We start from the raw sequence: 17500 nt of genomic DNA, 5'->3' as shown, positions 1-17500 counted from the left end.
AATAATTTACAGTAAAGGAAATCTCAGTTTTAACCTAACTAACAACATAGGAGCTTTTCATTTATTTTCCAAGCGAGGACACAGCATAGTAGGGTTTGTTTTGTTTCTTGAGAAAGTGAATATTAAGACTAGCGTTTTGCAATTTGTGCATTAAACCATTTTCCAGTGAAACGGTATTGTAGGCATTATCTTCGTTCATCTCTCTACCCACACACCTCTTCAGCCCGGGAGATGATTATCTGACAGATTGACTAACAAACACACACACACACACACACACACACACACACACACACACACACACAGAGGCAGGCAGTTACTCAACAGTCAGCTGAATGCACGACTGCGTATGTCACAGCACATGAAAAATACACTGGTGTTGTTTTGTTATAACTCATGTGCATGAAAGACAGATCCGTCTTCAGTCAGTTAAAGGTGTTGTCAGTGATTCTGGAGAACGCTTGTTGTCAAAATCACCTTTTGTCGAAATCAGTGAATATCTCGTCATGATCCGCTATCCAGTGTTAATACACGAGCCTTTAGGTTTTCGTCAGACAAAACAATAATATTGAAGATTTCGCTTCAAATGACTAAAAATGGTGTTGTACGGTTTTTCACAATTTCACTTAAACCAATAAAAATATCGATTTAATCTGGAAAATACCGGTAATAGAAATGTTTGGCTAATTGATAAAGTAAAGCTAAATAAAGTAAAGATATCTGGCTACTTAACTGAGTGACCAAATAAGGTAATACTAGTAAGCACACTATATTTATTGAATATGTCACTTCAAATGACAAAAAAAATTAATTTGATGTTTTTTCACAATTTACTTAAACCAAAAAAATAAATCGATTTAATCTGGAAAAATGCTGGTAATAAACACTTTTGGCCAACTGACTGCTACAATGAATAAATGACCAGATATTTGACTATTCGACTGAGTGATGTTTCCAATTTACTTACACCAAACAATACATTGAAGAACTGGGAAAATACCGGTAATAAACATTTGTGGCAAATTGACTGCTAAATAAAGTAAATATATCTGGCTACTTAACTGAGTGACTGAATAAGGTAACACTAAAGACAGTAAGCGCACTAGGGGGTCAACAGTGCAGCAGCATTACTCACTTTCGTTAGATGTCACACTAGTCTTTCTGCTCTCGGTCAGTAGAGCCAGTCAGGATTAACATGGTTAGGCTTACACACTAAAGGCAGGTATACACACACACACACACACACACACACACACACACACACACACACACACACACACACACACACACACACACACACACACACACACACACACACACACACGCGCATGTACGAAGGCAGGCACACACACACACACACACGCATGTACGCAGGCAGGCAGGCACACACACACACACTCACGCATGTACGCAGGCAGGTACACACACACACACACACACACACACACACACACACACACACACACACTCACACTATAAGTAACTTGATACCTGTCCATGCTGTCTGGTTGACTAAGCAGGAAGGATAGCATCTATACATGGAGAGGCTCAGGCTCTGTGAATGGAGTTTACTGTGTCAGTGTCAGTCGGCCATAGATCAGCTTAAAGGTGTAGCTCAGTATTTTTGAAGTACAGTTGTATGGGCATTCTTAAGTATTTTTTATTTTTTTTATATTAGTTTTTGCTGTTTTCAAGCTTTATTAGATAGTACAGAGTTGAATTGGGGAGACAGAGAGAGAGAGAGAGAGAGAGAGAGAGGGGGGATGACTTGCAGTAAGGGTCCACGGGTCGGATTTGAACCCGCGACCACTGCGAGCCACTACGCCACCGGAGCTCCAGTTCTTAGGCATAGTTAGTGTGTGACCTTATAGAGATGGCGATCAGTGCAGTCACTATAAGGAGTTTGAGGGAGACGTAGCTGTAGCAGAAGTCAGCCTTGTACTGTTGCAGTGGGGGCCAGCAAAAAATACTTTTTTTCGCTTCATATATCAATGCTTACCAAAAAAAAAATATCCTTGGGGTGCTATGGTGGTGTAGTGGATAGAGCGCGTACCATATCGGCTCCGGCCTTCGTTGCAGTGGTCGCGGGTTCAAATCTGACCCGTGGACCTTTACTGCAGGTCATCCCCCTCTCTCTCTCTCTCTCTCTCTCTCTCTCTCTCTCTCTCTCTCTCCGTCTCCCCATTTCAACTCTGTACTGTCTAATGAAGCTTGAAAAAAAAATAGAAAAAGAATAAAACAAAACACATAATAAATACCCTTTCAATTGTACGGTTAACTAAGGACTTTTTTCACAGCCTTATTTTGCCACCAGACAGCTGTTTATTTTTGCACTTGTTTTGGAAGTGCAGTTCGCCCATGTATTGTTAGTCCGCCAACTTTGCAGCGTATCCAATGCACCTCTCAGCTGTTGGACTCAGAGCTACTGTGGCTTATTCAAGAGACACAAGGGGCCCGTTCCTTTCTCTATCTGCAAGGGTTATTCCTCTTATGATCATAAAGATATATCCTCTTCTTATGGCCACAGTGAACAGCTAATAATTGTCGTCGTCTTTCATAATCACTAATTTTTGTTTTTCTTGTGACTTTTGTCCAAATAATGACCTCTCGATTAATTTAAATTGAAGACCCCAGATGTTCTTTCTCTGTCTAGCATCTCATTCATTACATTCACCCTGCGTTCCGAATCGCATACTCTTTTTTTTTTTCTTCTATTCTACATACTACATCCGACGATAAAAATAATCTAGTTAGGATGCAGTAGGCATATAATTGGGACATACTTTTACTTTTTTATTTCATCATAATAAAAAAATTAGCCTTGATCTTGCCTCTTGCTTTATATCCGTCGCATCCCTGTTTGTTTTCATATGGAGGCCAATGACATCCTAAATCTTTTTTCTACCATACTAAATCGTAGATACTAGTATGGGGGATTGGAACGCAGGGTTAGTCTCTACCTTTGTTAAATGTTCTTCTTCTTCGTCTGATATGAGGGTAGACGGTTGTGTGGCTGGGCAGCTGTCAGTGTCCCATGTAGAGTGAACCCCTTCTGGACACAGTCAGTGACCCTTATGAGCCCCGGGACCCTTAAATTAGCTTTACCACTCACTCTAAAGGTTCCCATAACAAACTGAACCCTTTTACTTGTGTGTCTGTCTGCAGTGTGTGTGTGTGTGTGTGTGTCCCCTTCTCACTGCAAATCCAGTGCTGGGATATTGTGTCTGCGAGAGCGACTGTGACATTCCTGGCAGTCACAACAAATCCCCCACAGAATTTAAGGTTGGGGGAAAGAGGTGCTAAGCAGACCGAAATATAAGCAGCAGGGACTGTGTGTGTGTGTGTGTGTGTGTGTGTGTGTGTGTGTGCTCATTTGTTCGTTCTTGGTTTGCAGCTTGACACTCATGTCCAGAGTAACCTTCAGTGACGACTCAAATACAATACACTTTATTTCTTACTAGATTACCAACATTACAAAAAGGGGGGATGGATGGATAGATGGATGGATGGATGGATGGATGGATGGATGAATAAATAGATGGATGGATGAATGGATGGATAAATAGATGGATGGATGGATGGATGAATGAATGGATGGATGGATGAATAAATAGATGGATGGATGGATGGATGGATAGATGGATGGAAAGAGCCGATATGGTACGCGCTCTATCCACTACGCCACCGGAGCGGCCCATCTTATTGCTAACAGACAACACCTGACCCACTTTCTATTTTCACAAATTCACTGACTGTGATACAATGTAAGTGGGAGATGATGTGTGAGTTGCAAGAGATTTGATTCCACAGTCTAAGGTCCAGACAGATTTATTAATGGGGCTGTTTTTCCTGCACATGGATCGTCTAAAGATTGGCTTCGATAGGTGTGTGTGTGTGTGTGTGTGTGTGTGTGTGTGTGTGTGTGTGTGTGTGTGTGTGTGTGTGTGTGTGTGTGTGTGTGTGTGTGTGTGTGTGTGTGTGTGTGTGTGTGTGTGTGTGTGTGTGTGTGTGTGTGTGTGTGTGTGTGTGTGTGTGTGTGTGTGTGTGTGTGTGTGTGTGTGTGTGTGTGTGTGTGTGTGTGTGTGTGTGTGTGTGTGTGTGTGTGTGTGTGTGAGTGAGTCGCCCAGCCCTACCATGATCTATCTAAAGCCAAATGTCTCAGTTCAGCGTAAACCCTGAAACGTGCTCCATCCATCTTACATTTTTATCTATGAGCTCATGTTCTATTTTTCCGTCTCTAAATATCCAGGTATGAATTCTGTCCCAGACAGAAAGCTATTCTCGCCCCCGTAGGGATCAATAAAACTTCTGGAAATGCACTCCTCAAAATGTCTGTCTGTCTGTCTGTCTGTCTGTCTGTCTGTCTGTCTGTCTGTCTGTCTGTCTGTCTGTCTGTCTGTCTGTCCGTCTGTCCGTTTAAAATATTTTGTATTGAAAGCATGAGTGCATATCCCTTGACATTTTTATGCAATAAGGAACCGCGTCAATTAAAATTTTACATTTTTTCACAAGCATAATATAAAAGGTAAAGAAGAGGGGGAAAAACACAAAAAAGAAAACAAAAATCTACCCATCAAACCACCCGTTAACTCCATCTCTCTGTCTATCTGAGGCTCAGTTGTTAGTCGTTCACCATTGTGTTTGTGTGTGTGTGTGTGTGTGTGTGCGTGCGTGTCATTTGGACAGCCACCTGCAGTATTTCCTCAGGCAGTGTTAATACGCTGCTGCAGCCAGTAAACCTGCCAGCACCATACTGTAAAAAGGGGGCTAGCTAATGGCTTTAGCACTGGTGAGCTAACAAGATTCTAGATTGTTTATTTGTCATATTCACAACAATTACAGCAAGAAATTTGTAAATAATACACACACACACACACACACACACACACACACACACACACACACACACACACACACACACACACACACACACACACACACACACACACACACACACACACACACACACACACACAGCAACACCTGAGACACAAATAAACTCAGTAGTAGTGAAAGCAAGGACACAGAGCAGGCCGATTAATGGAAGAGGCTAATGGTTTTGGTGTTAGGGGGTTAAATGGGTATTATCCTCCTGTGGGACTGTCCCGTGTAGATCACTACACACACAGATAGAGGACACAGTGACTGGGTGAGCGGGTTCAGAACAGACTACAGAAAGTAGTCCCGGCTTCACACACACAGACAGACAGACATGACAGAGTAGAGAGAAAGTAGTCCCAGCTTCAGACAGACACACACACACGCACACACGCACACACACACACACACACACACACACACACACACACACACACACACACACACACACACACACACACAGACAGTAGTCCCTGCCCCTTGATTCGCTGTGTTGTTAATTGAATAACCAGAGCACCTCCGCGCCAGCAGCTGTTGGTCACAGATGTAGAACCCAAGGTCAGAGCTCTAGATTACGTCATCAATCAGCTGCTGGGCCCAAATGCATAGAAGACATAGACACACTTTAGTTTGGTGGTGTGTGTGTGTGTGTGTGTGTGTGTGTGTGTGTGTGTGTGTGTGTGTGTGTGTGTGTGTGTGTGTGTGTGTGTGTGTGTGTGTGTGTGTGTGTGTGTGTGTGTGTGTGTGTGTGTGTGTGTGTGTGTGTGTGTGTGTGTGTGTGTGTGTGTGTGTGTGTGTGTGTGTGTTGTGAAAAACCTTTTTTTTAATGCAAATCCTTTGAACACATTTCATTTCAGCTGTGTTATTTTTATTGGTGCTGTTAAGTTACTAGGGCTTCCCCAGACCCCAGTTCACCATACATTAAACCTGCAGTGTGTAGAATTTTGGGTTTTATTTCCTAGCAGATTTTGTAGAAAGTAATTATAATATCCATAAGTACATTTAATTTAGTGCATAATAGCTGAAAAAAATGTTTTGAATAATTTTTTCCCCTTAGAAAGAGTCATATATGTCCATATTTCTGCATATCTTGGACCAAGGCCTAGTGCAGCCATCTTGAAAGTGTCATAGTTGGAATGTCATCAGGTGCATTGTTTAAAATTTAGAATTGTTCTTGTCCTTGAAGGCCACTGTAGCTTCTGTTATTATTCGAAAGGGTTGGGGTTACCCAGGGAGCGTTGCATTCTAGAACTTTGTAGAACTTTCTTGATAATGTCATATTACACACTAGGGGTGGGAATCTCTTGGCACCTCACGATTCGATTCGATTCCGATTCAGAGGTCAACGATTCGATTCAAAATCGATTTTCAATGCATCTCAATGCAAATTTTTTTTTATGTACATACCTATGTGTGAATTTCAAAAATATATTTATATGCACATCTGAGTTTGCTACTCGGAGTTTGCTAATCACTTCCTACTTTTGTGATGATCATTAAAGACAATCAACAGATGAATTGCCTTCTCTAATATTGTATTAAGAGAAAAGCTTTTCTTGTCACAAATATGACTTTCTATGAACAGTGCAATAATCAATGCAGCTTTCAACACAATATGGAAGTGTGTAAAAACTAAACCAATTCAGTTTTATTTTATTTCTAATCTCGTAAATCATGTTTCTATAGGATTTCTATTCTATTATTTTCTATGTCATTTCAACACATTGTACAAAAAGTATGGCTTGGAATTCAGCTCTCATACAAAAACGTAAACAGAGATAAAGCCGGTGCAGGTCATGGGTTTGCTGCTCTCAGCCCTTTTGAAGCCACTTTGGAAACAACTCGCACATGTGTGGTGTGTATGCGCAATGGCGCATGAAGTATTAGTATTTACAAAAAAAAAATAAAAATAAAAATTATAAAAAAAAATTATAAAAAAAAAAAAAAAAAATCGATTATTAACTTTTCTGAATCGATTCAGAATCGTCCGCGAGAGAATCGATATTAATCGGAAAATCGATTTTTTTTCCCACCCCTATTACACACTGCACCTTTAACCATCTGTGTCTTTCAAGGAAAACTTGAATGAGTACGGCGTGTTCAAAATTTAAATTGTGCACGGTTGGAAATGTGGGTTTTTTGAGCTTGGATTCACGGCTCACTGCTGCGGTAAAACTGAACGCTCAGGTTTAGCTCAGAGAGAAGCGATCACACAATGCCAGATGTGTGTGATGTTGTTTTGATGTTGTGTGTGGCCGTCAAACTGAAGGCGATTTTCTGTCACTATATGAGAGACAATAACGAAAGTTGTTTTGAATTGAATCAAATCAGTTTTATTTGTATAGCCCAATATCACAAATAGACATTTGCCTCAGTGCGCTTTACATTCCATACAGCATGACACTCTGCCCTTACACCCTGTGCATGGCACAATAGTGTAATTGGTTTGCCTGTATTTTGTCCCTACTTTATTATCTGTTCTGTTTTATGAAACCAAAATAATCCTAAAATACCACGTGTCAGTCTGTCAGCTGTTGTTGTTGTTTCTTTGGAATGAAATCTATCAGAAGTCAAAGGTCACAGAAAGAGCCTCAGCTGTTTATTGATCAATCGATTGGTTGACAGACAAAAACAGTTGACGGCAACTTTCTGTGTTGACCAACTGTGCAACCAATACTGCTGACCTTTGAACACGGAGACTAATCTTTGATAAATGATTTTTTTTTCTGCACCACCAGGTTTAAACACTCTGATTTAAACTGGATATTTTGACACACTCCTTATGATGTCATAAGTATTTGCTCTGCCCAAAGAAGCACTGATGAAATAGTATATATATTTTTAATCTGTCTGTCTGTCTGTCTGTCTGTCTGTCTGTCTGTCTGTCTGTCTGTCTGTCTGTCTGTCTGTCTGTCTGTCTGTCTGTCTGTCTGTCTGTCCATCCGTCTGTCTGTCTGTCTGTCTCTCTCTCTTCCCACATTTCAACTCTGTGCTTAAAACTATCCAATAAAGGTGAAACACCCCCAAAAATATATTTAAAAAGACAAAAAAATAAAAAACTGAAAAAGTGTGAGTTTGAATATCTCTGTTAAACGCTGTTGATGTTGTTGTGGTCAAACTTTCTTGATGCTGTCAAGAGATTTATTGACATTCTTCTGTGTGTTTGTTTGTGTGTTTCAGGCCAGTTATCCCACATGGGAGGACTTTGTATCCAAAGGAACCAAGCTACAATCACAGCTAAGGTAAAAAAAAAAAAATGCACAGACAGACATACAGACAGACAGACAGACAGACAGACACACACAGACAGACAGACAGACAGACAGACAGACAGACAGACAGACACACAGACACACAGACAGACAGACAGACAGACAGACAGACACTCACACACACACACACACACACGCTCTCACACACACACACACTCTCACACACACACACTCTCACACACACACACACACACACACACACACACACACACACACACACACACACACACACACACACACACACACACACACACACACACACACACACACACACACACACACACACAGTAGCTGGCTCAGTGTAATAACAGTATAATGCCAGTGATTCCCAGAGGGCCAGTTTACTGTGATAAGCATCACTCTGCCTGCTGCACACTGTCACACTCCATTAGCCCTGCCAGTCACACACACACACACACACAGATGCAGCCGCAAATCTGACGTTCTTGTATTTTAATGCCACTCAAATGCAACTGTGAAAATCTTGTCACGATCAGCAACCTGCGCGCTGCAAAGGCATCCAGTGTTTATACACAGCCTAGGCTCTGTAATATGGTCTGTAAACAAAGGGTGCCCACTGTAGCTATAGCAACATGCCCGTTTACAGATCCTAGACCTAGGCTGTGTATTAACTAGGGCTGCAACTAACGATTATTTTGATAATCGATTAATCTGTCGATTATTTTCTCGATTAATCGATTAGTGTTTTGGTCCTTAAAATGGTGAAAAATTGATAAATTTTCCAAAGCCCATGTTGACGTCCTCAAATGTATTGTTATGTCCAAAACACAAAGATATTTCAGTTTACTGTCATAATAGGATTAAAGAAAGCAGAAAATATTCACATTTGAGAAGCTGAAATCAGAGAATTTGGAAATGTTTTATTAAAAAATTACTCAAAACGATTAATCGATTATCAAAATAGTTGGCGACTATTTTAATAATGGATTTGTCGATTAATCGTTGCAGCTCTAGTATTAACACTGGATTTCAGCTAGAGAATGTATATTGCATTTGAACCGTCAGCCCAGAGCTTCTGTCAGTTTGGTTTCTAGTGTCTGGCTGAGGAATGTGGGACGGAGTTTTCCCGCTGCGCCACCAGATCACTCACACAGCTGGGAATCATGAGACGGAACATCAAACGGCTCTACACACATTACACACACATGAACACACACACACAGAGACACACACATGAACGCACGCAGGCACACACGCAAGCACGCAGAGACACACACATAAACGCACGCAGAGACACACACGCAAGCACGCACGCACACACGCACATAGAAACAGAGACATGCACACACACACGCAAAGACACACACACACACACATACACGCACGCACACACACATACATACACGCACGCAAAGACACACAGACACAGACGCACTAACCCACACACACACACACACACACCCTTGCACCCAGAGACACACACTTATACAGACACACACACACACACACACACACACACACACACACACACACACACACACACACGCAAGTACGCGCACTAGCACAGACACACGCACACTCGCACATACACTGAGCTGGAGAAGTGTGGTTTTAATTTGATGTATCTGGGACCAGGAAGTGTTTGAGTGTACTGTAGCTCTGCGTTCTTATTGGTGTGTGTGTGTGTGTGTGTGTGTGTGTGTGTGTGTGTGTGTGTGAGTGACTGACTTCAGTGGAAACTCTCTTTCAAATTCACTCACTCACACAGACACACACACTATTGACAGCAGTGTCATCTGATCTTCTTAGTAAGGTTTTCAGGGGTGTGTGTGTGTGTGTGTGTGTGAGAGAGTGAGTGTGCACAGCAATAGAAATATGAACCTGACTGGTAATGACACACACACACACACACACACACACACACACACACACACACACACACACACACACACACACACACACACACACACACACACACACACACACACACACACACACACACACACACACACACACACACACACACACACACACACAATAGGTCTATTGATGGCGATGATGTGTGTGTGTCAGAAAGTCTCCAGTTGCTCTCCTTACACTGGCCTTTGATGGCAACTGGCCTCTCATGTGGCTACACACACACATCATGCCTCCAGAATAAAAGCCCTCTTTAGTCTTGTTTATGAGTTGTCCTTTGCAATGTCTAACCCACCCAATGAATGCTGTGTGTGTGTGTGTGTGTGTGTGTGTGTGTGTGTGTGTGTGTATGTGTGTATGTGTCTGGGTGTGTGTGTGTGTGTGTGTGTGTGTGTGTGTGTGTGTGTGTGCCCTCGTTTTGAACTAGAGGAAGAAATTATTACTGTATTCACACATTGTGTCCACGGCACGCTGCCCAGTTATAAGCAAACAGGCTTCATGACTCGCATGGAAATCTGCAGGGGTAGCGTTAGTTAGCCAAACTCTTTTTAATGCCAAGGTCTTAGAAGAATTTTGTACAGTTGCTCGATAATGGCACAAATCATTCGGTGGTGCAGTGGGTAGAGCGCGTACCATGTAGGTTCAGGCCCTGTTGCTGTGGTCGCGGGTTTGAATCCGACTCGTGGACCTTTACTGCAGGTCATCCCCATTTCCACTCTGTCACCATCTACTTGTCCCGATCTAAACTGTCAAATAAAAATTAAACCACCGAAAAATTATTATAAAGTTAATCGTGATCGCAATATTTTGATTAATTATTGAGCATGATTATTTAACACAATAATTACATTGACTTTGGAAACCTCATGCATTAAAGGTGCAGTGTGTAATATGACATCATCAAGAAAGTTCTAGAATGCAACACTCCCTGGGTAACCCCAACCCTTTAGAATAATAACAGAAGCTACAGTGGCCTTCAAGGACATGAACAATTCTAAATTCTAAACAATGCACCTGATGACATTCCAAAAACATGGATTCCTCCATAAGACTTACCCTCTCAATGTACAAAATGTAATATTAATATTTGTAATTCTCCGCTCAGGAGGATAATTCAGATTATTGGCAGAGGTGATTTTACACCAATGAGGACATATTTATGAATGAGGATATTGATTTTAGCTAATACATTACTTAAAATGTTACACATTGTCCCTTTAAGTAACATATTTTTTTAAAAGTTTATTTGTAAAGATGTCTTTTAAACAGTGGATTTTCCTTGTATACTGTAGTTCAATGTACAATCAAAACATGACCTTCCTGGCTCAAAGGCTTGACCTTACTTAAACAAAACACTCTTGTCAAAATTGATTATCTTATTTTCATAAATTGTCGAAAGTCAATTTTTTTTGATTGCGATTAAAATTCAATTAATTGCACAACTATGCGTTTGTATCTGATTTATTTAATATATATGAGATGTATTAATATGTGTTTTTTTATCTTTTATTCCAGGACGACCATCCTTGTGACCGGCGCGTTCCTGGATGCTTTTCAGAAGGTGGCTGACATGGCAACGGGGACGAGAGGTACACACGCACAGACGCACAGACTCACACACACACACACACACGCACACACACGCACTCACACACACACACACACACACAGACATACACACACACACACACACACTCTCTAAGTGATACAGTTAGCATAGAGTTCGGTGTTGTTAGCTATTGGTTGTCCTCACAAGTATAGCTGTACTCTCTGTGTATGATATAATATAATGTAGAAACCATTAGGGTTGTGCTACTAGAGTTCGAAATGGGCCAGGAAAATTGTTTCGCCAATTTTCAGTACATCTCTTTTCCTCTTCCTCGCTCGTCTGTTTTTCATGCTAAGATACGTTGGCGTTGTTTTGAGGACATTTTTCACCTTTTAATATTTCCTACGTTCTTTCTCTGTCCCTGAAGTGGCACAGTGAGACTTCATGGGTGCAGCTGCCTTGTTTTACCCTGTATTAGGTTACACACATTCACACTTCAGACTACATAGAGCAGGGAGGTCTTAGTTCTTTATTTCTTTGTACTTTCAGGGTACTTTAAAGGTGCAGTGTGTAATATGACATCATCAAGAAAGTTCTACAAAGTTCTAGAATGCAACGCTCCCTGGGTAACCCCAACCCTTTAGAATAATAACAGAAGCTACAGTGGCCTTCAAGGACAAGTACAATTCAAAATTTTAAACAATGCACCTGATGACATTCCAACTATGACACTTTCAAGATGGCGGCACTAGGCCTTGGTCCAAAATATGCAGAAATATGGACATATATGAGACCCTTTCTAAGGGAAAAAATAATAATTAAAAAAAAAAAAATTCAGCTATTATGCACTAAATTAAATGTACTTATGGATATTATAATTACTTTCTACAAAATCTGCTAGGAAATAAAACCCAAAAGTCTACACACTGCAGGTTTAAGTCAAGCAGTTTCACCAAAATGGACTTAGAACTTGAACAATAAACCTACAACGTCTTTCCCAAAAAACAGAATAAAATACCTTGTAATAAATGATTTAGACATGATTAAAATGACAATATATTGACCGCTAAGTGGCATAGTTTTTATATGGATGTGTGTGTGTGGATCACAACCTTTTATTTAAGATGTGTATGGCAGTGGTGTGTCTTCAAATGAATAAGCTGATGTAGAGAATTTGTATAGTAGGCCAATTTCAAACATTAACAGAACGTCTTCCCTCCTGTGGATTTAGTTTCAGTTTTGAGCTCAGTGGGAGAGACTATACGCACGCACACACACACACGCACGCACGCACGCACGCACACACACACACACATACACATGCTGACGTGGACAGGGACTTCCAGTGTATTCAAAGCTGCATATATGCATATTTCTGCTGATATGATTATGTAACACCAAAGTCAATCGTGTGTGTGTGTGTGTGTGTGTGTGTGTGTGATCATGACCGCTCCCATCCATGGCAGCCTCTGTAAACCTGCTCTGTCATGTCTTAGTGATTTATTATAAAACATTTTTAGGCCAGAAGCATTAGAGCCCCAGTAAAACTAAATCCACCTAAGCCCTCTTACTATGTCATATGGGGAGTTAGATGTTAGATGGATGATAGTAAATCATCTGAAACGGGTCAGGCATTTTAGTTTGATAAACTATACGGAAATTCAGTTTAGATGACGTTATAAAAAATAAAATTTAAAAGGTGCTACGAGGAACTTCTAAACATTTCTGAAACTAATTTTTCCTCTGATGATCATAAATGACATGTAACAGCAAAACGAGACCATCAGTGCAAAGAATGCTATTTTTATATAGTTTTTCTGAATGCCTTTGTCATGGGTATACGCTCACACAGGAACAACAGCTGGCGTAGTAAAAACACTACCGCTTTTGTCCAAAGGGGGCGCAAGAATGAACACAAACTGAAAGTTCCTCGGAGCACCTTTTAACTAAGTTTAATTATATTTTATGAACATTCATTTTCAATCTGATTTTTGTTACAGCTTATTGAGACACCTAACTTTCACATGGGATTTTTTTTTTACTATTTTAGACCAGGCTGCCAGAGGCTTTTAAACCTGCAGTGTGTACAATTTTGGGTTTTATTTCCTAGCAGATTTTGTAGAAAGTAATTATAATTTCCATAAGTACATTTAATTTAGTGCATAATAGCTGAAAAAAATGTTTTGAATTATTTTTTTTCCTTTAGAAAGGGTCTCATGTATGTCCATATTTCTGCATATTTTGGATCAAGGCCTTCTGCCGCCATCTTGAAAGTGTCATAGTTGGAATGTCATCAGGTGCATTGTTTAAAATTTTGAATTGTTCTTGTCCTTGAAGGCCACTGTAGCTTCTGTTATTATTCTAAAGGGTTGGGGTTACCCAGGGAGTGTTGCATTCTAGAACTTTGTAGAACTTTCTTGATGATGTCATATTACACACTGCACCTTTTAAGAAACAAAATTCAACAATTTTAGCTGCTCTATTGCCTCTGGACGTTGAGAATTCCACGAACATAAAAATGCAACCTCTAATAGCACTCAGAGCAGGCTATACAGATACAGCTTCGGAAAAAATTAAGAGAGCAGTCTGTATTTTTCTTAAATCTTCATCTCTACATAACTTATTGAAAATGCTCTTAACGACGACAAATTAATTGGAATTTGGTAGAAATGTTGTCAGTAGCTTATAGTAGGAAACCGAAATGTTCATTCTACTCACAGTTAAAGCTATAAGTAGTAAAACGAGAGACACTGAACATTTGGAGTGGTCTCTTCATTTTTTTTCCAGAGCTGTATATAACAGTTCAGTGCTTTGAACACAGAGGGCAATGTGAAATAACTAAATAACTTAATAACTAGCTTCAGGCAGCGTCAGATCACATTGTACAGCGAGGGTCATCCCCTGAAGTGCTTCAGGCAGCTTCAGATCACATTGTACAGCGAGGGTCATCCCCCGAAGTGTTAATAGCCTCCAATATTCACCATTACTGTATCATAAGGTATCATCACAAGACACACAGTGCAGTTCAACAGCCTTTCTAAGAAGTCTAAGCTGTCAGTGTGTGTGTGTGTGTGTGTGTGTGTGTGTGTGTGTGTGTGTCTGTGTGTGTGTGTGTCTGTGTGTCTGTGTGTCTGTCTGTCTGTCTGTCTGTCTGTCTGTCTGTCTGTCTGTCTGTCTGTCTGTCTGTCTGTCTGTCTGTCTGTCTGTCTGTCTACTTTATTTATAGAGCGCCCTTCGCAGACCAGGGTCACAAAGCGCTTCACAATGGGAAGCAACAACAGATTAGAATTGTACATACATTTAAAAGGCCAAGACAATACAGTGATAAACATAGCAGCCCCAAGAACAAATTAGGCAAAAGCCTGTACAAATAAACAGGTTTTTAGTTGACGTTTGAAAGCGTCAACAGACTCTATTAAATGCACAGGTGTGTGTGTGTGTGTGTGTGAGAGAGTAAATTCTACACACTGCAGCTTTAACCCCTTTAAACAGGCCTGATTAATTTAACACACACACACACACACACACACACACACACACACACACACACACACACACATTATCAGAGATGGATTGTGATTGGTTACTGGCTTTAGCCCCATTTGGCTCCGGTCTGCTGTGACCTTGTTTGGCGGCTACCATCTGTTAGCGGTTAGCTGAGTGTAAAAGCTAATACGGCCTTTTAAAACACAGCATGCTGACCAGGCACATTCCGGTGTGTGTGTGTGCGTGTGCGTGTGTGCGTGCGGACAGCTGTCTCCTCCTCTGTGAAGGTCTCATTAATCTTATAAAAAGCGAACACTGCACCTACACAACATCCAGGTTTAGTAGCGCTTGAACTCTTTCAGATCTTTTGTTGTCAATAATATACTCGTGTACGTCTCCATTCTGTCTCTCTCAGCTTCTTGAACCTGTCAGCTGCTGAGTGTGTGTGTGTGTGATGGTGTGTGTGTGTGTGTGTGACTGTAAGTGTGTGTGTGTGTGTGAGAGAGAGAGAGCAAGAGAGTGACAAGAGATTGGAACAGCTGACTTTGTTGGAGGGCCACTAATTACCTCTATACTATTACACACACACACACACACACACACACACACACACACACACACACACACACACACACACACACACAGTGTTACCCTATATGCGTTGACAGCTCTTGTCAGCAATGTAAAAACACTTAATTCTTTTCTACCTTTCAGCCCCTAATAACACCCGTTGGGGCATGTGTGTGTGTGTGTGTGTGTGTGTGTGTGTGTGTGTGTGTGTGTGTGTGTGTGTGTGTGTGTGTGTGTGTTTGACTGTGTGTGTGTATGTGTTTGTGAGTCATAACCGGTCTTGTGGGTTCTTGTGGTTTGTTGTCACGGTAATGTGTAAATATGTTCTTATCTTTATGTGATCTTAAAAAAAACCGCTGTCTTTGTAAAGATTGTTTAACAGTATGGGCTGAGCCGAGATCCTAATGCCTTGCTCATAGCCAGCCATCACGTTGGTACTTGTACTGCTGCCGTGTGTGTGTGTGTGTGTCTCTCTCTCTCTCTCTCTCTCTCTCTCTCTCTCTCTCTGTGTTTGTGTCTCTCTCTCTCTGTGTTTGTGTGTGTCTCTCTCTCTCTCTGTTTGTGTGTGTGTGTCAGTGTGTGTGTTTGTTTGTGTGTGTGTGTCTCTCAGTGTCTCTGTGTGTGAAGATCCTATAGTGTCTTGCTCATGTGCATCACGTTGGTACCTGCACCGCTGCCCTTTAACACACACACACACACACACACACACACACACACACACACACACACACACACACACACACACTGTTGCCCTTTAACACACACACCTGATTATTTCCATGTGAACGAGTCTGAACATATTTTAAATGCCTTATTTAACTAAGCTAGAGGCCCAAGGCAACCATTAAATATAATTAAATAAAAACACCTACAGTACAAGCAGTTATCTTATAAAATCACACATTCAGGACTCACTCACTCACTCACTCACTCACTCACTCACTCACTCACTCACTCACTCACTCACTCACTCACTCACTCACTCACTCACTCACTCACTCACTCACTCACTCACTCACTCACTCACTCACTCTCTCTCACACTCACTCTCTCTCACACACACACACACACACACACACACACACACACACACACACACACACACACACACACACACACACACACACACACACACACACACACACACACACACACACACACTAGGTATTTCATACTGTGCCCAAGCATGATCGAAGGCTATAAAGACTAGTTGGTTTGACCAGTGTGAATGCTCCGTATATTTCCTTGGCCATGGCCCTGGTTAGAAGAGGTGTGTTTGGGTATGTTACGGATGCTAATGTACAAGCATGCGTATTAGACCGCAGTCCTGATGTCAATTTATATGAGACTGTTACCTGCGACCCGATAGACCTACATCCATGCGCACAACGGACATTTAAAGGTGCAGTGTGTAATATGACATCATCAAGTAAGTTTTAGAAAGTTCTAGAATGCAACGCTCCCTGGGTAACCCCAACCCTTACGAATAATAACAGAAGCTACAGTGGCCTTCAAGGAGAAGAACAATTCAAAATTTTAAACAATGCACCTGATGACATTCCAACTATGACACTTTCAAGATGGCGGCACTAGGCCTTGGTCCAAAATATGCAGACATATGGACATATATGAGACCCTTTCTAAGGGAAAAAAAATAATTCAAAACATTTTTTTCAGCTATTATGCACTAAATTAAATGTACTTATGGATATTATAATTACTTTCAACAAAATGTGCTAGGAAATAAAACCCAAAATTCTACACACTGCAGGTTTAAAAATATGTTGCCAGAGGGTTCAGCGTTGATTTAATGAGTAGGTGGAATGTTTGCATCAAATTTAGCCTGATGAAAACATTAAAGAACAAT

General features: G+C 41.0%; 1 protein-coding gene across 1 annotated transcript in view; it reads left to right on the top strand.

Moving 5' to 3' along the window:
• mtss1 (MTSS I-BAR domain containing 1) overlaps positions 1 to 17500 on the top strand; it is a 51536-nt gene that overhangs the window by 16258 nt on the left and 17778 nt on the right. Inside the window, exons 2-3 of the mRNA XM_080025889.1 lie at positions 8059 to 8120; positions 11544 to 11617. Of these exons, the coding sequence (XP_079882015.1) occupies positions 8059 to 8120; positions 11544 to 11617 (136 nt within the window). The remainder of the gene's footprint in view (positions 1 to 8058; positions 8121 to 11543; positions 11618 to 17500) is intronic.

This window comes from Ammodytes marinus, assembly GCF_949987685.1.
Source record: "Ammodytes marinus genome assembly, chromosome: 4".
NCBI lineage: Eukaryota > Metazoa > Chordata > Actinopteri > Uranoscopiformes > Ammodytidae > Ammodytes > Ammodytes marinus.
The sequence above is the reverse complement of the archived record's forward strand: the minus strand, read 5'-3'. Positions and strand labels throughout refer to the sequence as shown.